Below are 23,373 nucleotides of genomic sequence, written 5' to 3'. Positions count from 1 at the left end.
TATTTAAAAATATTTTAAACCTGCTCTTAATTATTGAAGTCTCTGTAAAATAGCTGTTAAATGTCAGAAGATATTGTTCCATATTAATGTAAAATCTAAGTGTTTTTGAAGTTTGGCTTCTCTAATACGGAGCTCATGCCTACTAACTCTTTCTCCAGTCTGTTGTTGATGTCGCTGATGTGATGTTTTCTTTCTTGAATCCTCACTATGAGATTGTATATGTTCTCCACAATCTTTTGGTCTTGATTTGCAGATTTCTAATGTAAAAGAGTCCAGATTAGTTTATTTATTGTACAGTAACATCTGATAAAGTCCTTCAGCAAAACATCAAGTTCAGAAAAAGGTTTTTAAGAGCCACATCAGAAAACATGCAAGTTCATCAGTTTAAAGGAGCGTTCCAGATTCACTGCATTAATCTTGATGAATAACATCTGTTGCCAATTACCATGGAAAATATTTCTGGCATCCCTCACTTTACAGGAAATTCTAAAAGCAGGAAGCGCTTCCATTAGACTTCCTTTGTAAGTGCTTTACTCTACACACAGTTTTGTATTTTGTTATAAAAACCGAGAAATAAATGACAGCACTCCACAGGTGCTATTGATTGAGATCATTTATATTGAACCAGGAACATTCCTTAACTATTGTGTTTTGAAGTTTTCTTGTACCTCATTAAGCAACATATTTGAATTCCAGGTGTCTGTTAGAGTCTCTAGGAATGGAAAAGAGACATTATTGGTTCTGGATCGTTATACTAAAAGCAGAATATTTTTTAAAATGTTAAAATTCTTTGTCAGAAGACTCACTAAAGAGGGACTGCACTTCCTCGTTCATCCATTCGACCTCTTGCATATATTTTTCCTTGTCTTTCTTTGCATCCAATATTTCCTCCTTCATTTGTTCAATGCACTGTTGAAAAAAAGAGAAGACAATCACAGTTGAAAACATCTCAAGTGGCATGCTAACAAGTGTCTGTGTGCTGATTAGTGTGAGTTTTCACCACATGCAGGCGACTGTTTTCCACCGTAACTTGCTCCAGCATAACCTTATTCTCATAGATGCTTTTTTCGACTTCACTGATCACTGCAGTGTTGGCAGTTAACATCTCCATATGCTTGGCCCTCAAAGTCATTAACTCTCTTTTCAGATCTTCCTACAAACATATAAATGGACACTAAAGCCATCAAGTAAACTAGCACACGATTGGAAAATGCTTAGTTAATGTTGACCTTTGGTTGTAGGAGAGCAGCAGTCTGTTTTGTGACCTCCTCAATGGACACCTCAAGATGTTTTCTTTGGGCTACCAGCTCTGGTAAAAAAAAGAAAATCACAAATTTATTACAAAAACATTTAGAAGTTCAGGTATCCTACAAATGCCATTGAATTTGCCAATGCGAAACTGTCAAAAACATCCATTTACAGTGCAAAAGTCAATCTCTATTCTTTCTCATTTCAGTTATTTGCAATTATAGAATGACCCAGTTATATATTGTAAATCATATCTCATAAAGAAGCAAACGCTAGCTGAGAAACAACAGGTGGCCAGTTCGTGACTCCATAGTTTATGTATGGTGCAGTGTTGAGCTACATGAGGAGAATAGAAATGAAGTTTGTACCTGTTATTTGTTTTTTTAAAGTCTGATGTTTGAGGTGGTCAATGTCAAACCGAGATTCCACCGTCTCTAAAATCGACTCCTGGTCCTTGAGCTCCTGCTCTTTCTCCGTATGAGCTTGAGTGATTGATTCTACATCCCTCTTTTGAGACACAAGACATGCATTTTTAGTTTTCAGATGCACGCTTAGCTAAACCACATTCCTCTTGAAATGTTTTATTGAGCCTATAATAAGTGTATGAATATGGATTCTCTCTTTTACTGTAAGATGTTGAATTTCAGCCTGGTAGTTCATTTCCAGTTGTTTTCCCACTTCCTCTAAATTTGCCAGCTCTTCTGCAAGATCCTTTATCACCGAATTCAATAATATATGGTTCTGGAGTTTCTTCTTCTACAAAAACAACAACATGCCTTAGATACAGTGACTTGTCTTTGCATTTCCACCACTACTGTCTAGTGTTTCTGTCAGACCTCATCAAGCAGCTCTCCATATCTCTTCTCTGTTTGCTCGATGACTGCATTGATCTCCATTACATACTCCTCGTGTTCCTCTTTAAGGGTTTTGCGAGATTTATCTATTTTCTCTCTCTCAGCTTCAACTGCTGCCCTGGATATAAAAATGTTAATGTGATAATGACCATGTAAACCATGATTTGAGGATGAATAACAATTCTTATTGTGACATGTGTAGATCAAGTTAAAATCATTTTAAACATTATTTATTTTTACATTTAACCACATTTAAACATGAATTAAACCATCTGATATTTGTTAATTTGCTAAACGATTTATCTGTTTTATGTATTCTATTATTTCAGTTTTTAATGAATTGATTTTTCTCTCAAAAAAATTAAACTGTATTGTTGTCTTCTTAGCTAAAATGTGCATGATAATAAAAAATACGAATTAATTTATACAATTAATTTATAAAGAAAAAATGCCAATTTCTTAACAAAGAGAAGCTTTATTCAAGATAAACTGCTTGGTTTTTTTCATGTTTTCAGTACTACGTTTATTTGGGGTATATGAATTTCTTCTTTTTTTTATTATTATTGTGCACAATTTTGTTTCTCAAGTACATTTTGCAGTTTAGTTCCCTGTAGAAGATATATTATAAAAGATTCAAATAAGATGTTGAACAGACCTGCTCATGTTGTGTTTGGCCAACTGACCTTCCAGTTCCTCCAGAGTTTTTTTGAACATATCTGCATTGATTCTGAGAGACAACCACACAGTATGTAGCTGTTTTTTACCATTTACTTGTAATGTAGTAAGACAAAGTCAAGAATTAATTTATACAATTAATTTATAAAGAAAAAATGCCAATTTCTTAACAAAGAGAAGCTTTATTCAAGATAAACTGCTTGGTTTTTTTCATGTTTTCAGTACTACGTTTATTTGGGGTATATGAATTTCTTCTTTTTTTTTATTATTATTGTGCACAATTTTGTTTCTCAAGTACATTTTGCAGTTTAGTTCCCTGTAGAAGATATATTATAAAAGATTCAAATAAGATGTTGAACAGACCTGCTCATGTTGTGTTTGGCCAACTGACCTTCCAGTTCCTCCAGAGTTTTTTTGAACATATCTGCATTGATTCTGAGAGACAACCACACAGTATGTAGCTGTTTTTTACCATTTACTTGTAATGTAGTAAGACAAAGTCATAAAACAAAAGACAGGGTCATACATGTTAGCGTCGTGAAGCTGTCTCATCTCTTCTTTCATGTTTTTGATTTCAAATCTACATTTGGCAATGGATATAATGTCTTCATCATGTCTCAGTTTATTCTCCTCTAACCTAAAACAAAGGAACACATTGATCACTTGAAATCTAAACATTTCAAGTTAGTCATCATGATAAAGCAAAGAAGAAAGGGTATAAAAGAGATGAATGTACCGTTTGGACAGACTGTGTTGTTCAGCAATCGCGTCATCTTCCTCTTTCCGCTGAGTGCTGAAGATGTCTGACAGTTTAGCGAGGGGCTCTGATAGAGCACTTTTCACTTTCTGTTCTTCCTTTATCTCATTTTCAATCTGAGAAGAAATCACAGCTCCTTACAGTGTTAGGTAACGGATTTAGACCCAGATTAAATTTCACCATCATCTCTCGGTGGAAACGAGCCATGAGGGATGGATTAGATCCCCAAAATCAAAAGAATTTAAGATCTGTTACATTAAATATTATACAATGTAAAAATAATAAATTAATATTAAGCATTATATTATATATTGAAATATTTTAATATGCATTAAAAAACATATACTTAAAATGTAGGTTTTCTGCATGACATTCAAGCACCTTCAACAAATGTCATTAAAATGTCACTGATATTGAAAACCATTCTGTCCAATTGTTTTATTAAAATCAGAATAAATGAAATTCAGTACAATCAATACTACCCTGAAGTTTAAATAGACAGATAGAGAATTTCTTTCTTTCTTTCTTTTTCTTTATGAAATTAAAATTAAACTGAAAAAATAAAATAAAGTTAAATTAGGGTTATCTCCAAACCTCTACAACACCAGATATAGAAGTTTTTCTTCTAGATAGTGGTGTTTTATTCATTGTAGTAATACTTTTATTGTTTAAATAACTGAATGAGCTGCAAACTGTTTATTAGTCGACTATACCTTATTTAAGGCTATTCTATTTAGGTTATTGATTAAGAAACTATTTTTATTAAGCAAGCTTCATTCATAATGTTTCCTCTTTTAACCAATATGTAATTTTGCACTGGTAACGGTGTTATTTAGTATTGTTTATATACTATTATAGTATTTATTAATATTTTGAAATAGCTTGTATTTTTATATTTTCAGTTTCATTTTAATATTACCATTTTATTTTATTACGTGTTCTTGTCATTTTTATTTATTTATATTCCAATTTGAATTTATTTTAACACTGACACGTAATCGACTCCTGTCTCTTGCATAACCAGCATCACCGTATACCGTCGGTAGCCTAGATAGATATATGGATAGATAGATGTTCATGTATCCAGACCAGGTGCAGATCTATTGACTGCTTGAACTATCTAACATCTAAGGGCAGTCCAGCACTCAACTGTGTTAAAGGTCATCTATGCACATTGTGTCTTTGAAGGAAAGCATTTTAAAAGCTCAATGTGATGGTGCTCAGCGGTACCGGCCAGAGGCAGGAAATCGATGCTTCAGATCTGACATCTAAAGACAGAGATTTGAGGGTTTTGATCCCGTCCGAAAAGAGTGTATTATGGAGCAGCCATTCGTTTAGTGTCAGGAGTTTCACAAAGATGTCTACCTGTACTTACCTCCACCATCTGCTCCTGAAGGACCTGAACTTTCTGCTCAATTGCTTCTGCCAGTTCAAGAAGTTCACGCTCATGAGACTCCCTGTTGATTATGAATAACAAAAGCTGATTTCTGTTGACCAGAGGTGAAGGAAACAGAACTGCTTGATGTTAAAACCAGTCACTGATTACGTTTGACGATCAAGTTCGTCTTTCTGACTTTTCTCCTCATGAAGCCATTCTTTGTACATAATTTTAGATGCTGCCATTCTTGCGATGTTTTTCTCCATCTGGGATATATGCTGAAACCAGATGAATAAAGCAAGCCATACCAATCGTTCTATGCCAACATTATTGTAATATTGTTTAGACACGGTACAAAGTATGTAGATGCTTACTTTTTTACACTGTGTGATTGTCTCCTCCTTGTCTTTGAGTTCTGATGTAAAGATATCCAGCTCCTTGCGTGTTCCTGCATTGGTTTTTCTTTGTTCTTTAATCTTAAGAGCAATTTCCTCTATCTAAAGAGGGAAAATATGAACTGAATCACAGCTTTTGAGTGAAAATATATCCTGTTTGAAAAAAACAAACAAACAAGCTAAGTCTACCTCTATTTCCACAGCATGTTTGCTTTCAGCAAATGTTTTACTCTTCTGAATCATGTTTTCTTTTAGGTCCTGTTGGGCCGTTTTCGCCTGGACAATTTTGTCCTTCAGTGACTGAATCTCATTCTGTTTTTCTGTTAACATCATCTGTATACTAGCTTTGTTTGACAGCTGCTGATTCATCTGGTCAACATCATCTTCATAGTTTCCTTTAATGTTTTCTTTCTCCCGACTGAAATATAATTACAGGAAGAAGTAAACATGTATTTGATCATATTTGTGTGTTATTTCTGTGGTACCGAACAAAATAATGACTGTTTTCAAACAGGTTTCTCAAACACCCCCCTCAACTGCCATTGGTCAGAAAAAAAGATAGTCTCACCCTAAATTATTTCAATTGCACTGAATCATGTATGCACTTCAGATTTAATGAGTATGGGGGAAGTAAATGGTAGAAATAGCAATGTGAACTACATTTCCCAAGACCCCCTTCAGTCAACATGTTTGAATACTCACATCAGAGCAGCATTTTCTTGTTCAATGAGTTGTTGCTTCTCCTCCATGGATTGTATGTCATCTACTACAGTTTTCAGCTCAGACTGAAGTCGATTAATCTCTGCAGCATTGTCTTCTCTCGCTGCAGTGACACAAGCTTCAAAAACAACAACAACAAACAACTTTAAGAAGTTACCGGAGCAGTTTCCCAACCACCATTATGCTACAGGTGAGCTGTTGCCAGAGATGGCCCAATATTTAGACGTATACTTCATGGATTCAACAGTTTTCCAAGGATTTGTGGAGGAACTCACCTGATATTTCACTTCTGATGTCATCCTCTAGGTTCATTGTTCGATGTCGAAGCTTGCTTGTCTCAATAGTTGCAATTTCAAGTTTCTCGCGTGCTATTTTTCTAGATAATTCCTAAATATGAATGCCACAGTGAAATGAACACATAGCCTACATGGGTCATGCCTGTCAAGCAGTATCATTTTAATTCTGTAACGTGTACCGTTAGCAGGATATAAAGTGATATTGATGTTTGAGTGTTTCTCAGTCAAAACAATATTTAGAGAAAAAAAAATTGTTTGAAACAATTTGATTAGAGAAAGGGATATAAAAAGAAACACCTGAAATTACCGATTTATTTTGTTAGATGGTAGCCTATTGTGGATTGCACTCAAAATGGCAACATCTAGTCAAACTGAACTGACTCCACTATGACAAAAGAAACAATTTGATATGATTTTCATCTCTTAAAATTCTGAATTTCATAATTCATAATGTTAAAGGACATACATATAGGACATGACTGCGTAACAGAAATTACACATTGGATACATACTAAATATTCTGAATATTTTACCCATTTTTTGCAACCCACAACCCATGTATTTTATGATTAAAGTTTAAAAAAATATGTAAATACTTGAAAATACCAGCTCTTTAATGGCTTCAGCGGTCTCTCTCAGGTGGTGACTTGCTTCTTGACTAAATGAAACCCCTTCTTCCCTCAGTCGTTTATCTGTAAGGTGTCAAAGAATTCATCACTTCACAGATAGGCTAAATTAGAGGTCAATTTATATAATTCATATATCGATAATGATGGCTTCATATTGAAATCTGTGTTCTTGCCGCTAGTTGGCGTATGAATTCGTGCGTTCACAAAATAGCCTACAAAGACAGTTTCTTACCTAACTCGCCCAAATGCTCTAAGGCAATCCTTACAGCTGGGAAATCCGGCACCAAACTAACCGCCATATTATTAAATTATTTTATTTTTAAACGGGAAATGGACGACCTAACAAGCGATAGCCAGAAGTTCCACGATTTGAAAACACAGCAGCAGTTTGACTCCAAGTTCATCTGTGTACTAAACATGTTGGCATGACGACCGTCACAGCAAGCACGCGACACCCCATGTATTCAATTCATTATCTATCTATCTATCTATCTATCTATCTATCTATCTATCTATCTATCTATCTTAATTGTATATATATTTTTTAATTCACGTTGAAAAAAAACCCTATTATTATTAGTAGTAGTATTTTTGTAATACTTTTTTATTTTTAGGGCAGTAATATACAACACTTGGCAACCATAGTTTCCACCAAAATACTTTGTTTGATAAGTATCGCTTTTTATTTCTCCTCTTTCCTACTACTTGTTTCACTTCTGTTTCAGTTTTTTTATAACCATTTCTTACTATGTGTCAGTAAGTTGTTATTTTAGCATGTGTGTTTGTCTCAGTGTTATTTTTTTAGGATTGCTGATAAACTAATGTAGTTTGATTTGTATTAGTTCTCTATTTTCTTATTTGTAAGTCGCTTTGGATAAAAGCGTCTGCTAAATGACTAAATGTTAAATCCATATATTGTTCTGTCCTTTTAACAACAAACAGTGATTATTAATGTGGCAGCAACTATGGTTCAATAGTAATTTTTTGTCATCTTTTTCAGTAGCCCCTCACTGCAGAAGAAAGATCCAGGGGGCGGGGTTGGATCCACATCTAGGGGGTGGAGATTTATTTATTTAGTCATTTATCAGACGCTTTTATCCAAAGCAACTTACAAATGAGGACAACAGAAGCAATCAATTGTAGCGATGGGTGGGTTTAGGGATCAGGGGGTGGAGACGGGTAGGTTTAGGTATATGTAATGTGGGAGGACTTGGATCTGGATCTAACCTCGCCCCCTGGATCTTGTGTTCTGCAGTGAGGACCATCTCATTTTTTTGTCAGTGATATGAATGTGGGAGCTGGTCAGGCTATCAGGCAAGGTGCCATCATTGATATGATTGCTAATACCTTGTATTACAACACTGAAGACAGGAAGTGCTCTGATGGATCACAGAAGCAGCTGAAGCATTGCTTCTTCTGAGGGCCTGTTTGAAGCCGATACCCTTTTGTAATCTTCAGAGACAGTGAAAGAAGAGGAAGTAGTTTGATGTGGTTCACCAATTCTGGAAGAGGGTGTCTTTTTAAAACGTCCATTAGAGAGCACTGTTGGTCCTCCTAAAACAGCAGACAGTAGCCCAACATCCCTGACTTGAAACGCAATTAGAATGGGCTGGAACTGCAGTGTTGCTATTGATTTCCTTACCACAGCATCTAGAAAATATTGTGTGGATTTATTTTTATTTTATTTTTTTTACAATATATGGAGGGTTTCTGTCTCGTGAATGGCTGTAGATACTGCAATTTGAGTCTTTGAGTTCATACGGTTAGGCCAGAATGCTATCGGGAAAAGTCTATTAAGCATACACCTGGCATTATAATTGATTTTTACCAGATAATGTTTGTATTAGTGCTTTTATAACAATCCACAAGTTTCTACCATAGCCTCTATAACGAGAAAGGATGATATTTCTTCTCCGAGTCATGCAAAACACTTGAAATAATTTGTTTCTGAAAAGACGAGTGCTTTGTAATGATCTTCACCTTTCGAAATCTCGATAATGCTAGTCTGGCTGAATGAGATTGCACTCGTTTTCATCTTTCCCAGTCTGAACGTTAGAGCTCCCTGCCAATGCAGTTGAACTGGGAAGCAGTCCAAGCAGAGTGATTTTAATTGGACACTGGTTCAGTAGCCGACATACTAGCTGATGTGGGCAGCAGAGTGAAAGGAAAGGGCCGAGGCTCATAGTCTAGGTTCTGATGGGAGCTGCTAACTGTCTGCCGCCTTTTTGCGGCTAGTAGCCTCTTAGGAGAACTTTAACAGGGATCACTGAGGTCTTGAGTAAAGGTCTTTAAAACACAGACTCGTAATAAAGCCTATCTCGTGGAACACATTCCTTTTTGATTTTGACCTCAGCGGCCACGAAAAAACCTCTAAAGGGCCCCAGCCTATAATTTCTGACAGCTGCAACTGTGGCAAAGTGGACCAGGCCTGCTTCCAGCTTGCTTTTTTTCTTGGTTCAAGCACATCATCACTTCTCTCAAATTGCAGTCATCCCTCCACATGCTTGTTCAGGTGTGTGTCCTTCCCTTCTGTCCTTGTAAACTTCACTGGGGTGCCACATCCAGGCCAAAAGTGTTCGGTGTCACACATGGCTGTCTCCTGTGTTGTTTGCAGACAGGCCCATTATGGGGCTTGATTGTGCATAATGGAACAGGTAGCTGTTACACTGTTAAAGCACTTGGCTTTGCTTCAGACCAGGGTTGCGTTACGTTTCACGTGCATTATTTATCTATGATTCAAGGTCAAAAGCTACTGCAATGGTATGACATCTAACATACCAATATGTGAAGTGGGTTTAATGTTTCCCATTCCGGAAGTGAGCACAGAGGATTGCTTTCCAAAATTGCTGCTCTTAATATTATTTTGTGTAAAATCAGCAGTTCCTGGTTGGAAGAGGAAATGGGGGAAAAATAGATTACGGTGTAATGGTTGCTTATAATGGGGCTTAATTCTCTGCCTGCTAAATAATGTTGCAGGAGGATTAACTCGATGGTACAGTAGGCTATATTAAAACACATGACTCATATTGCATAATCCTTTTATTTTGTATTGCATATTCTGTCTTTATAAAAGCATTTAGATATTCTTGAATCAGCATGCAAACAGTCGCATCTCCTGCTGAAGTGATGGCCAGAATGCTATCAGGAAAAGTCTATTAAGCGTACACCTGGCATTATAATTGATTAATAAATTAATACATTTTATTGTTGTTTTTGTCTATATAAATACAGTATTAACATGTTTTAAGTTTGAATGATGTTTATTAAAATATATATTTATTTTGAAAGAAGTCATTTGTGCTCACCAAGGATGCATTTATTTGATCAAAAATACAGTAAAAACAGTAATATTGTGAAACTATTGTTACAATTTAAAATAACTGTTTTAATATATTTGAAAATCGAATTTATTCCTGTGATGGCAAAGCTGAATTTTTAGCAGTTGTTATTCCAGTCTTCAGTGTCACATGATCCTTCAGAAATAATTCTAATATTTTGATTTGGTGCTCAAGAAACATTTTTTTAATCAATGTTGAAAACAGTGATGCTTAATATTTTTGTGGCGAAACAAAATGCAGCAATGCATTTTTTCAGGATTCTTTGAATTGGAAGTTTAAAAGAAATAGAATTATTTAAATTGGAAAATCTTTTGTAGCATTTTGTAACGCAGGTTTTACTGTCACTTTTGATCAATTTAATGTGTCCTAAATGAATAAAAGTATTAGTTTCTTTTAAAACCCACACTTTTGAATGATAATGTGTACATACAGTATATACCAAATAAAATTATTAAATAAATAACAATGTGACCAGTGGGGCATTCAATTCGCATTCATACTCATGGATTGAAACAAAGCCAATTCTTAAATTCAGAATTTTGCCCAGCTCTATTATGCCCAGTGTGCACTGGATTGTAGCTGACACTCTATTATTTGTGACCGATGTGAATAAAAGATTACAACACGACCACGTCTCTGATGCAGACAGCACAGAGAGCAGAGACTGTGCAGGGATCTTGAGCTGTCATCGTTTCCCATCTGCTGTGCCAGGGAGCTGCAGGCAAATTAGAAAACCCTTACCTCTCTGTATAGACTTTCTATACAGATACTTAATGAGATTGTAGGGAAGGGTTGGTTGTTGAAATCAGCCTCTGGGTGAAAGGATGTGTGGAGAGGTTATGTATACTAATTATGGAATCATTACGATAGGGATAATTACACAGAGCTATAGGATGTTTAACACACATGACTTGCAAGGATGTGTTGGGGAACACAGAATTGTTTGCCAGTAAACCGTTTGCTTCAGTTATTTCTATTGCTCCACAGATGGGATCAAACAATTAGCATAAATGTCAGTGCAGCAGGTGAGCAGGTGTTTTCGTCACTGTGCTGTGTGTTTGAGACCACCTATGGTTCTGTATAGTTCTCAGATGGCAGATTATTCTTAAGTGTTTTAAAAGCTGCTGAATGTTGTTGTTTTAACCATATTCATTAGACACTTAAAATGCATATTTTATCAAGAACACACAGAGCACTTATTCATGCAGCATGTGTATCCGCCATATGTTTGAATGTTGATGTTTTAATAGTGTCTGTCTGACAGTTCAAGTCCCTTAATTAATTGTGCACCTGTATCCATCAGCATTTTTCATCAACAAAGCTAAAACGGTTCAACACTATAGCTATATTTTTTACATTTTCTACAACAATGTGAGAATGTTTTGCATCAGGTTGTACCTAAATGTTTGCTAGCATGTTTAGGGTTGTTGCTACAGCATAGCTAAGAGGCTATTGCAGTGATTTGGATTATGATAGTTGCTTACTAGAATAGTCTAAGTCAATATTGTACTGATGGTATGGTCTCTAGATACAGGTCTAGTTTGCCAGATAAAAGTCTTACCACTTTGTAAAGTTATAGCGCAGTTCGCTATTACAAAGCTGCAGGTATTATTCATATCTTTAGATCAAACAGTGTGAAACCACGATAAAGTGACAAGCAATAAATGCACTTCCATGTTAATCTGAGTTTTTGTTCCAACCAGTCATGATCTGTTTATCGATCTGCTTTTTTTTTTTTTCTTCTTCTGTAAAATCCCATTGGTCCAAAATTGTGTTTTTGATAATTGTGCTTTAAATAACGTCTGTTTCGCTGTGGTTGTGTCTTTTTAAGCTGCAGTTTTGCATTCAATGTGAAACAATTGCTTGTTGCTAGAAACAGGCCTGGGGTGCATTTCCCAAAAGCATTGTTAGCTAATTATGGTCGCAAGTTTGAACTCTATTTGTAACGACACTCAGAAATTGTGACCATAGTTGGTTTTAGAAAATGCACCCCTGGTTAGGCTTTGTTCAAATTCCTTAAAATAAGTCAGCATGAAAAGAAAATTCACCCTATCTATGAATGATTCATACATGATGCATTTAAATTTTTTTTTTTGACCTTGTAATCCTTAATCAAAATTATATTAACTCGATCTTCCAATGAAACTGCAGACTTCTGGCTGGTGACATGCAGGATTTCTTCAGTCATCTACCTCTGTCCAATCAACAGCTTATGGGTGTAACCTCATCCGCATCCTACGTTTTCAGTAATGCATTTCACTCTCAATATGGAAGAAAGGATCTATTGCTACTTGCATTTCATCGCAACTGCGTATGAGCAATAGCAATTAAGCAAAGAAAAATGAGAGTTTTATGTGTCTCAGACAGTGTGTGGCATGCATCAGTTAACGTCAAATTGTTAATTTGTTTTTCATGATTGAACTATTTCATGTGAAACCATTGCACAGTTTGCTTGAGGCTTGATCTTGATTAGCTTTTTTTCTATCAGGATAGAGAGGTAACCCTTTTAGACTTGTTTATCTGCCTCTGTTTCAGATGCATGCCATGTGCAAATGTGATTCTGGGAAAGTTATACATACACAAGGGTGTCTTTATGACATCAGACACTACAATACTCACGAGTTCCGCTTTCCAAACCACATTCACTGGCTACCAGATACGCTGTTCACTTGATACATTATTGAGCCTCTTTCTAGAAATGGGGTCTGCATAATGCATGATGTAGTAATAAATACCACACTTCAATAAACTACAGTTTCCTTGCTGAAGAGACACTATAGACTGTGGGGAACGGAGAGTCATTTTGTTTGGTGAAAGGGAATGAGAGGTGACGATTGGGGAAAGAGTAAAATGTGACAGCACGTGAATGAGTGGACAGATTGGGGAGTGAGGCATTTACACAAAGCTTTGTGTGCATTTCATAATGGCAGAAGCTTGAATGGAAAAGCCTCTTGCTGGCGAGAGATGCTCCGAAATTGTAATTGGTGCTGGAGGGGGTGTTGGAAGTCTCTGCGAGCTCGCTGCCAGTGGAACTCAAGCACCAGAGGTAATACATCATCACGTCTCTCGCTTGGGTAGCAGAGCTTATGCGTGTAAGAGCCTTTCGCCCGACGTCCCTTTTGACCAGATCTAGATCTGTCCCTTCGGCCAAACCTGCACTCACTTAAGTCCGGCTTCACCCTCCTGGACACGATCGCAGAACTTTCACGTATACCACAAAATCACAACTCAATTTCACTCTTAACGAGTTTTTGACGGCGCTTTTCGTCGCGGTGGATGGTCAAGATTTATGAAATGGCTTGTGTATGTATGGAAGTTGCTGACAGTGAGGTTTTGTCTACAGCAGCTAAATCAGATGTGTTTTAGGACTTTTTCTGTCAGGACACCCTGTCACCTAAAGGCACAATAAATGACCTGCTATAAGAAAGAAGGAACAAAGTTGTCTTCCTTTTTAAGCACCTTTTATGTGCTCACCTTACCTTGACCACATACTGCGCTGGTCTGATTTGCTGATGTTGGACTCTTTTGTGGCACCAGATGCACATTCATCACATTGCAGATGCTGTCCTGTGCCGGTTTGCAAACAGACTGTTATGTTGTCCTTAGACGTCCTGTGCTGGAGAACTCTACAAATCAAGGGAGTCTTTACCCCAGACTTGTGTTTATCTGCTTTGGTATTTCTCTAGCCTTGTGATAGACAGCAAAATACACCAAACTTCAAGCGGCATGTTCATTTTTCTTGTGGGTAATGCTTTCTGTTTTTGGGTTGGAAGCAACAAAGTTGTCCTCATGTTTAAATCACTCACCTTACCTTGACCACATACTGTGCCGGTCTGATTTGCTGATGTTGGACACTTCGGTGGCCCCAGATGCACATTCATCACATTGCAGATGCTGTCCTGTGCCGGTTTGAAAACCAACTGTTATGTTTCCTTTAGACGTCCTGTCCTGGAGAACTCTCCAAATCAAGGCAACCTTTATCCCCTGACTTGTGTTCATCTGCTTTGGTTTTTCTCCAGCCTTTTGATGGACAGCAAAGTACACCAAAGTCCAAGCGGCATTTTAATGTCGGCTTGCAGGTAACCCAAAATCAGTCCCAGTTGATTTTCTTTCCTTCTGATAGCAGACCTTGAATACACCTGGTTGTCAGAGCTCAACTAACAATGGTCGAATGACTGGACAGACAGCGCATGGGCCATAATCGATGTCTTACACTTCTGTGCCTGCACAACTGAAAGCCTGTTAAAAGCAAACAATGGCGCTCTGATGGAAACGCTCGGGCTGTCAAAAGTGAACTGTCAAGCTAGTTGTCCTCAGGAGCGTAGCCATAACAGTTCTGCCAAGTCTAATCCTGTTTGTGTTTACCTGTTATACAGCCAAGTGTGCAGCTGCTGTCTGATTGCGCTAATAGCCTCAAAGAACGACTACGTAGCCTGAGAGACTAAAGGAGAATGAGAGAGTGATTGTGTTCGAGGGGGAGGCAGAGGGTTTAGAGGGAGGAAGAGAAAGCAGATCAGATCCTGTTCGTTTAAAGCCTCCACACACGTTCTTACTTTCGGTCCACCGTGCGCTGTTAAAAATCGATCGTCTATCTGATTCCAGCCCTACAAATCTGCCTAAAATGAATTCCTTTTGTCATTCTCAGAGTTGCCATTTTGTGTTGAAAAGAGATGAAGAAAATAATTGTTCACATATAGGGGTTTTCTGTGGGAGTTTCGACCGTGATGTGCTTGAAACGAAAGGTTTAACAGAAGCTAATGGCCTTGATATGCCTCCCCATCGTTTTATTACATTTGTCGCTACGGTATGTGAAATGTAACTGTATGGGCCCATTTTCAAAGGAACAGGCACTTTATTCTCCCCATGGTGGCTGGGTTGGTTAGTTGAGAAGATAATGCGTTAGCTTGAACTGTGTTTTGTTGAGGAGTCAAAAATGTGTCACGTTTTTAAGATTTTTTTGAATTGATCAAAAGTGGCAGAATTTGCCAACTTTGATCAATTTAATGCATCCTTGCTGAATAGAATCTTACTCTGACCTTAACTGTGTGTGTGTGTGTATATATATATATATATATATATATATATATTAGTAATTAGTTTAAATTACATTTTAAAATACTCGTAATCAGAGTATCAGACTACAGTTACTTTTTATTGATTACTTGATCACATATATTCACACAATAGAAATAAATTATTCCGAATTTATTGATTCTCCCTAATTCTTTTTCATCTTTTCCATTTTTCTTTTAAAAATATATTTTTTTAATTTGACATTTTTTACGGCTTAATTAATTAGTAGCTTTTCATTAAACTCATAAACCCCCTGCAGTTCCTTCACGAATCCGAGTTTGGGAAACCTTGACATAATGTAATGCTTAATTCACTTTGTATTTTAATATCAATATGTACAATATTATCCTATTTAAATCAATGTGATAAACGAGTTGCATTAAAAGTAATAAAAAGTAATTAAAAAGTAGTCTGATTATATTACCTAAAATGTGTAATGTAATGGATTATGGTACTAACATTTATTTACAATATAACAGAACGCAACATAATTTGAATGATCTTCTCATATGGTCTCTTTAAGTGGGTCATTCTTGTTTAGGTGGGTCATCTATTCAAGAATGAGCTTCAAATTGGACCAGACTTTATGCTGCAAGTCAAAAGTCTAACATACGTCTACATCATTTTTTTTATTTATTGCACTTTGTTACAATTTATCTAATGTTCTTGCAATTACACAGTCCAGATGTTTAATCAGATGGTTACTTGTAAAATCTCTACAGTTGCCCACCAGCTAAAATTGGCTGAGTAAATTAGATGAGTTTGCCTCTTCTAAGATGAATTAACCATCTTTCTTTATCACAGCTGATCCAATGTGCAAAAATGAACTCAGAATTGTAGGTGTGCATGAGCATCAGCAGCATGTTCTTAGCAATTGGATTTTGTTGCTACAGTATTTGCATGATGATCATCTGGTTGAAGTGTCTGCAAAGTCGCCAGATCTTGCATAAAGCAATATGTGTTGTAATTGGGCATATATATTTTCAGATAGTTCTTCCTGAAACATTTCTCAAACCTGCTTAACTGAGTATGTTTTGGCTGCTGTTTCCTCTCTTGGTTATGGAGCAGGGTTTTATTAGATTTTTCCCTCATAAGGTCCTCACCAGAGCAGCGTTAGATTTAAAACCTTTCTCCGAGTGTCTCCAAAGACCCAACCGGAGGAGAATGTGTCGATGGAAATGCTCAGTGCTGCCGCTGCACACGAAATAAAGGATGTAGTCTTACAATCTTTTTGGCAGTGTATTCAAAGTCCCTCTGGCAGGTCAGTTCACTCTGTGGCTAGATTGGTAACACCTCCGGGCAACTGTTTTCTATGTAGGTTTGGTCGTACAAGTACAGCTCCTGTATACTTGAATGGAGAAAGATGGAAATCTATAAAACAGTTTGTCAAGATCGTGTTTTAGAAACATTTCAAATTTTAGTTTTTGACCTCAAGTGATGTTACATGCACATTCAGTACAATTTCTCAAATTTGTTCTCAATCTCAATACAAAAAAACAGTTTTTAATCAATGATATTTTCTTCATAAGCCTTAAACATGCGGACTTCTGTGGGACATTGAATCGGAGGTGGGTTTTATTTCTCATAAGAAGAAAAAATTATTAGAACCTTAAATCGGTGTAGAAGTTTTTTTTTCTTTCTTTGCTTCTCTTCAACCTTGCTGGGTTAAATCATCCTTTCCCCAGCATGAATAGAGTCATGCACTCCATGGAGATCTGGTTAACCTGGAGAAACACTGGCCTCTCTGTTTACCCCACGATAACAATTCTGTTTACAAAGGTGCCCAGGGTAATAGTGAGCATGGGTCCTCTATTGGATTTGAAACATCTCGACTGTTTGTGCCATACTGAAGCTAGTGGACTTTGTGTTCTCAAGGATAGATTTGAATATGTTAATGCTATGGATTTTTGTTGCTTGGTAGTTCCATGGTAGCCTTTTGAAGTATCATAATACTATGGTATCATAACAATGTGGTAATTATTCAGTACCATGCATATTTCAAAATACCTTCTGATGACGCCATCATTTTTAAACATTTTTTTTTGTAACGGCCACTTGCACAGACTGCAAAATTAGCTATTACTCAAGTTAAATATTTATTGATGGTTACATATGAAAGCATATTTATCTCTGCCAGTGCAGTATGTAACGACCCTCATCCATTAACTTCTTCAGGGTGTAGTTTCCTACATTGATCTAGAATACTGTTATTCATATGTAATGTGAGCTGACTCAGTTTAGAGGTAATTCTACCACATGGGGGCAGAAGAACATTAATTAATAGTTTATGTATGCGTGTGATGATGGTGGGAAGCTTTAGGGATCTTTTTTTTCTCTATGAGATCCAGTTTTCCAAAGAGGGGAAACCTCCATGTTTAGCTGCAGCACAGCATTATGGGATATTGTACAATGACCATCATTAATTCCAACAAATATAAGCAATTTTGCATATTTAACTTAACAGGAAAGACCTTTGGAATATATTGGCCCTAAAAAATGTGGCATTTTAGTTACGTTTTTTTTAATGTGTGTGAGTCTAGACTATGCAATTGTTATTTAATCAGGGTTGTGCCAAATGTATATATTCAAAAGTGAACCAAAAGATGTATTTTATATATTTTCTTAAATTCATTAAATTCAAACTCCATTAATTTACAGTTAATTTACCATATTATGGAGCCTCTTTTGCATAATAAACATTTTATATATGTTTACTTATATAATATTCATATGTACATACACACACACACACACACACACACATATATATATATATATATATATATAATATAATATAATATTAATCTGGCAGTATCTGTTGTGGTGCTTCAGGAGGTACAATATAGCAATCTTAAGACTTGTGATTTTTTGCTGGTGGCGTTTTGTGCATATGAACAAAACATGACAGGCAGCTTTAGCATCTGCTAAGAAGACGTTTATCTATGTGTGAAGTTGACAGCAGCTACAATTTTTGCTCGTGTCCTGTTGTCACAGACTATATGTGTTTTACACGTATGTAAAGTGACGTGGTACCATTTATAAGAATTGCTGACAGGGAGATCCATCAGGCCGCATGACGTGATGGAAGCAGAAAGGTGTCACGGTCCATTTACAGAGTGTGAGTCAGGGATGTAAAGGCTGTCAGTGTTCTTGAATGAGAATCTGGTAACCGGTACAAGCTAATCATGTTGTCTTCCACTGATTTTTTATAGAGGATTATGCTTTAGTATAGGGAGCAATTCTCACTATTAACAATAGTTGCTTATTAGCCTGCCTATTATTAACATGTTGGCTGTTTTTAATACTTATAAAGCACATATTCTGCATGACCATATTCTACATCCCTAATCCTACCTAATACTTAAATTTAACAACTACCTTACTAACTATTAATAAACAGCAAATTAGGAGTTTATTGAGGCAGAAGTTGTAGTTAATGGTTTGTTAATAGCGATAATTGGTGCTTAAAATAAAATGTGACCATGACTTTAATGTATAGGTCTATATATATATATATATGCCTTTTGTTTATAATTAGTTTACTATTACTTTTTTGTATTTGTTGAATATTTTTTAAAATCATATACTTTTTTTTTTTACTTAGATTTATTTTATATATTATATATATTTTTTACATTTGTTTTTTAATTATTCAATGATTTAAATAATTAATTTTGTGTTTTGCATTTTAATAAATAAAATTTGTATTACATTTAGTGGTCTCAAACTTTTGGACCACACTGTACTTGATACAAAAAAACTGTCAAAGTGCAATCAATTTTTGACTGTGTGATTATGTCTCTTTAATTCTGCAATAACCATTCTTTACATTTATTTTTTAGCCTATGATATCAAATTCCTTTTAATAATTTTTAAATGTTTAGTGTCTGCAAAAAAAAAAGTTTTTAAAAGAAGTCACTTATGCTCACCAAGGCTGTATTTATTCAATCAAAAATACAGTCTGTTGTGAAATATTATTACAATTTAATATTGGATGGATAAATAATTAAATAATGGATGGATCCTTTAATTAAGTGAAAAATTTAAGACTGATAATGATAGCTTACCTCTTCTCAACCAGCAGCACAATTCAGTATTGTTCATTCTTGAAGTATCATTGTCATTGCACAAACAGTACTATATTTCAGATCTTGGTGTCTTCATGAAAGTATTTTTTTTTTACTTTGGGTTAAATGGCTTTGATTCTGCTCTGTGCTGATGTTCTTGCTATATTGATGCTGAGGTGACTCCAGTGGTTGAATTTCCATGTCATCTGAGTCCCTGAGCTTCATCTTGGCCTCCAGCTGTGCTGACGGGGGCCTGTGGTTAAAAGCCTGGCCTGCCAGCACTGAATAATGAATAGGTAATATGGTGAGCTTCCTGTCAGTGAACACCCGTGTTGAGCCAGGGTGATGCCACCCTGTCACTCTGAGCAAGATGTCTCCTGGCCGGTATGATTTACTCTTACACTTATGGCTGTAGGATAGAAGAGGCTGTGTGTGTTTGTGTGTGAGAAGGACACAAACTTTTGACCATAACTGCCAACCTCCTGCTGGCTGAACATGTGGCAGATGGTTCACCATCGCATCATATGTCTCTGTTTATTTTATTAATACTTTTAGATTAGGGAACACTATTAACTATTGACTATTAAATATTTCCCAAGTACTGCTTATTGATAGTAAGTAAGATAGTTGTGAAGTTGTTTAGGAGTTGGATAGGAACAATGGATCTAGAATATAATTATGCAGAGTAAAGCGTTAATATGTGCTTCATAACTACTAATAAACTGCAAATATGCTAGTAATATGCATGCTATAAGCAACTAGTTAATAGTGAGTAGTGTTCCTTAATCTAAACTGTTAAAATACTTTTCATTTGACTTCCCCTCCAGTATTGCTTTTGACTTAATTCTTAATTTTTTATTACTTGTAATCATCTATCATTATGGATGACATGGCACAGCATATACAGTACACTGGGGTCCGAAAGTCTCATTCATACCTGGAAATAAATACAGATTTGGGTTAAAAAAAAACAACCTTAAAAAAAATGAATGATGTAAAAAAAATACTTATAATGCTAATAATAATTTATATTTTATTTATTTATTTTTAAATTGTTTATTAAATTATGTATTTTATTGACTTGTTTTTAATTTATTTTCCATTTTATAGATGGTTATAGACTGTTTTATAGATTTTTAGATAGTTTGTCTTATTATTAAAATTATGTATTTTGCATTTTAATAAATACAATTTGTATTACAATTAGTGGTCTCAAACTTTTGAACAGCACTGTACTTGATACAAAAAAAAGTGCATTAAATTCGTCATTCTGTGACCAAATCTAGAATTTTCAACACTGTTTTTTTTTTAAGCTTATGATATCATATTCCTTTTAATAGTTGAGTGTTTTTGTTCTCTGTTTTGATCAGTAAATCCTGTGTACTGTTGACTACAATGGATCATAGCCTCCCTCTTGCGTTTGGATTCCCGTTGATGTTTGTTTGTGCCAGGCTCAGCTTGTGTAAGAGCATAATGGTGTCGAGAAGCTATTTAGCCACAAATGAGGGTAAAAGCACAAATGTTTCCCAAATGAAGCCACTGCTCTCATGTGAGAGGACATGTATATCTGTCAGGACTTAAATTGTTTATACAAAACCACTTCGCAGCCTTTCAATCATACCTCATGCAGAAGAGCGTCGCTTTGAAGCTCTTAGGGTTCAGGGACAGTAAAATCGAAATCCACAGGCAGTACGACGCATTACAGGAAAAAAGTCGTAAAGCCTGGCAGATCCAAAGCAAAAAGTTTGTGACTTCCATTTGATTTGTCAAGCCTCCCGTGAGGAAAAGAAGCCTACATGATCTGTAGTCATCTATTTATCCGTCTGTGGGAAGTGAGAGGTAGACTCATTAAATCCCACACTGCAGGATGTTCTAATTCCGTTCTCTCATTTACGTCGATGACTCAAATTTTGGACGGACTTCAAGAAAGTTGTAAGGTCCGCCCACTGGTCCAACGACGGTAGCCAGTGATCCGGAAGAAGGGTTCTCGCGTGTTGCTGTCTTTCCTTTTATACAGCACAACAATATTAAATTAAATACATTTTCTTGTGTTTTACCTCTTTTATTCATCTGACTCCAAAAATGAAAAGGGTTAAGAGAGTTGTTTGTTACTCATTAAATTTAGGTGAGTGTTTAGCAGTAACAAGCCAGTGCAAACAATAGCCCTCAATTTTTCTTGTTTTAAAGAAGCACAAACATTAAAGCTTGATACTCATTTTAATGCAGGTTCACAATATCCATTCATTGAAAAAAATCTCACTGCTGTACACAAATGACTCATCTTGGATTGTAATAAATGTATTTCAGGTGCAGTATATTGTGCTGCTCGCTTGTGCAATTACTTTAATCTTTGTTCAGGTTGGATTGGCGTATCTGTGGATGCATTGTTCTATTCCTAATCAGATATTTTTAATGAAAAACAAGATGAAGATACTAAACTTACATAAAAACAAGATAAATCTACCAAAAAGCTATTAAGACTTGTTTTCAGAAAATGTGTTTTGAATAACTTATAAAAGTATTTGGGAATTATATTTAATATTTTTTGCCATGTTTTTGAAAGAAATTAACATTTCATTCAGTAAGCATGCAATGAATATATCTAAAGTGACAGTAAAGACAAGACAAGATTTCTGTTTCAAATAGACGCTGTTCTTTTGACATTTCTGTTTATCTAAGACTTCTGACAAAAAAAAAAGTATAACAGTTTTCACAAAAATATTAAGCGGCACAACTGTTGTCAGCATCAATAATATTAAGATATGTTTCTTGAGCAACAAATCAGCATATCAGAATAATTTCTGAATAATCACGTGACACTGAAGACTGGAGTAATGATGCTGAAAATTCAGCTTTTATCACAGGAATAAATTACGTTTTATTAATATATTCAAATAGAAAGAAGTTATTTTAAACTGTAATAATATTTCACTATGTCACTGTATTTTGTTTTATCAAATAAATAAGAGACTTCTTTAAAAACTTTTTTCTTTTTTTTTGTTGCTGTGCACAATTTGGATATAACATGCTTAGAAATGAGGCCAACTGCAAAGAGACACATTAAGGACTCATGGTGAGTACAACCTGTACCATGCGCATGAGAAATTACCATTCCTAAATATGACATGAAACCCATGTGCATTTATTCTGACATATTGATTGCTGAAGTGTACAGTGCTTAAACTGCTCATAATAGTCTCTGAAGGATAACTGACTCCAAACATTTCCCTTTGTATTTGTAACTCTATTAATGAAAATGATCCCCAGTAGTGTTGAATGATATGAACTGTGTCCTCTTCTTAATGAAATAATGAGCTCTCCTGAGATCCAGGAGTCCCTGCCCTATCCGTTTGCTTTTTGTCTGAGGAACAATGCAGAGCAGTTCTTGCCCACATACAGTCATTGAGAACGTTAACTGATCGCCTCTTGATGGATGACTTTTTCTAGCCAAATCCTCAGGGGAGTTGAGAACATAATGTAGACCCTGGATAGTCCACGTATCGCACTGTAGCTCATTGCTGCTGGACTGAGGATAGCCAGTCACTGACCAGAGAGAAAATGTCAAAATGAGTAATGCAAATGCATAAAAAGTGGTTTACCCTCATGTTGTGTTCATTTTGGCCCGGAGAGGATTGTTAATGCTTGCTAATGTTATCGCATTGGACTAAAACTGACTTCGCTCATATAGCTTTTAGCCCCCCAGAAAAGGTGATAATTTTTATACTTTTTAATTTTTCCCCTGTCTTGTTACACTTGAGGTGATCCCAGTCAAAAATTACCAGCCTAACAAAAAAAACTACTCATAAATTCTTATCTTGTTATGCTATATTATTGCTAAGTTCTGGATTTGATCATTTTGTCATCTTGATTTCTTTCAATTAGCACAGGCTTTGTATTTTTTGGAACTGCATAATCGAAGGCCTCATTGATCTGAACTTATACA

At 35.8% G+C, this 23,373-nt stretch overlaps 1 protein-coding gene and 1 long non-coding RNA gene across 3 annotated transcripts in view; one reads left to right on the top strand and one right to left on the bottom strand.

Annotated features, from left to right (window-relative positions):
* Window positions 1-82: 82 nt before the first annotated feature.
* On the bottom strand, window positions 83-7,251 carry ccdc175 (coiled-coil domain containing 175). The gene is made up of 19 exons (XM_016254474.1): window positions 7,185-7,251; window positions 6,930-7,015; window positions 6,303-6,414; window positions 6,010-6,145; window positions 5,497-5,725; window positions 5,287-5,409; window positions 5,081-5,190; window positions 4,910-4,991; window positions 3,514-3,650; window positions 3,304-3,414; window positions 3,141-3,212; window positions 2,085-2,220; window positions 1,876-2,004; window positions 1,617-1,755; window positions 1,230-1,309; window positions 1,001-1,153; window positions 807-909; window positions 669-712; window positions 83-257 (listed from the first exon to the last, which is right to left on the bottom strand). Exons 1-19 carry the CDS (start codon window positions 7,249-7,251, stop codon window positions 96-98), a joined length of 2,211 nt encoding a protein of 736 aa, XP_016109960.1. The 3' UTR covers window positions 83-95.
* The window catches only part of LOC107568506 (uncharacterized), a 148,650-nt gene continuing 131,259 nt past the window's right edge, over window positions 5,983-23,373 (top strand). Inside the window, exons 1-3 of one of the 2 annotated variants that reach the window (XR_001606768.1) lie at window positions 5,983-6,061; window positions 6,137-6,217; window positions 6,334-6,425. This is a non-coding gene — a long non-coding RNA (uncharacterized lncRNA). Of the gene's footprint in view, window positions 6,062-6,136; window positions 6,218-6,333; window positions 6,426-23,373 lie in introns of those variants that run through there. The other variant, XR_001606767.1, reaches the window with a different exon arrangement.

This window comes from Sinocyclocheilus grahami, unplaced genomic scaffold (genome assembly GCF_001515645.1).
Source record: "Sinocyclocheilus grahami isolate Dianchi unplaced genomic scaffold, SAMN03320097.WGS_v1.1 scaffold1251.1, whole genome shotgun sequence".
Taxonomy (NCBI): domain Eukaryota; kingdom Metazoa; phylum Chordata; class Actinopteri; order Cypriniformes; family Cyprinidae; genus Sinocyclocheilus; species Sinocyclocheilus grahami.
This window is presented reverse-complemented; position numbering and strand designations above follow the sequence as displayed.

Coding starts and splice junctions, on each gene's coding strand:
- ccdc175 (XM_016254474.1), bottom strand. CDS start 7,251: ATGGCGGTTAGTTTGGTGCCGGATTTCCCAGCTGTAAGGATTGCCTTA. Junction 910..1,000: donor AAAACAGTCGCCTGCATGTG/GTGAAAACTCAC, acceptor TTTTTTCAACAG/TGCATTGAACAAATGAAGGA. Junction 713..806: donor GGAAGTGCAGTCCCTCTTTA/GTGAGTCTTCTG, acceptor TTCCATTCCTAG/AGACTCTAACAGACACCTGG.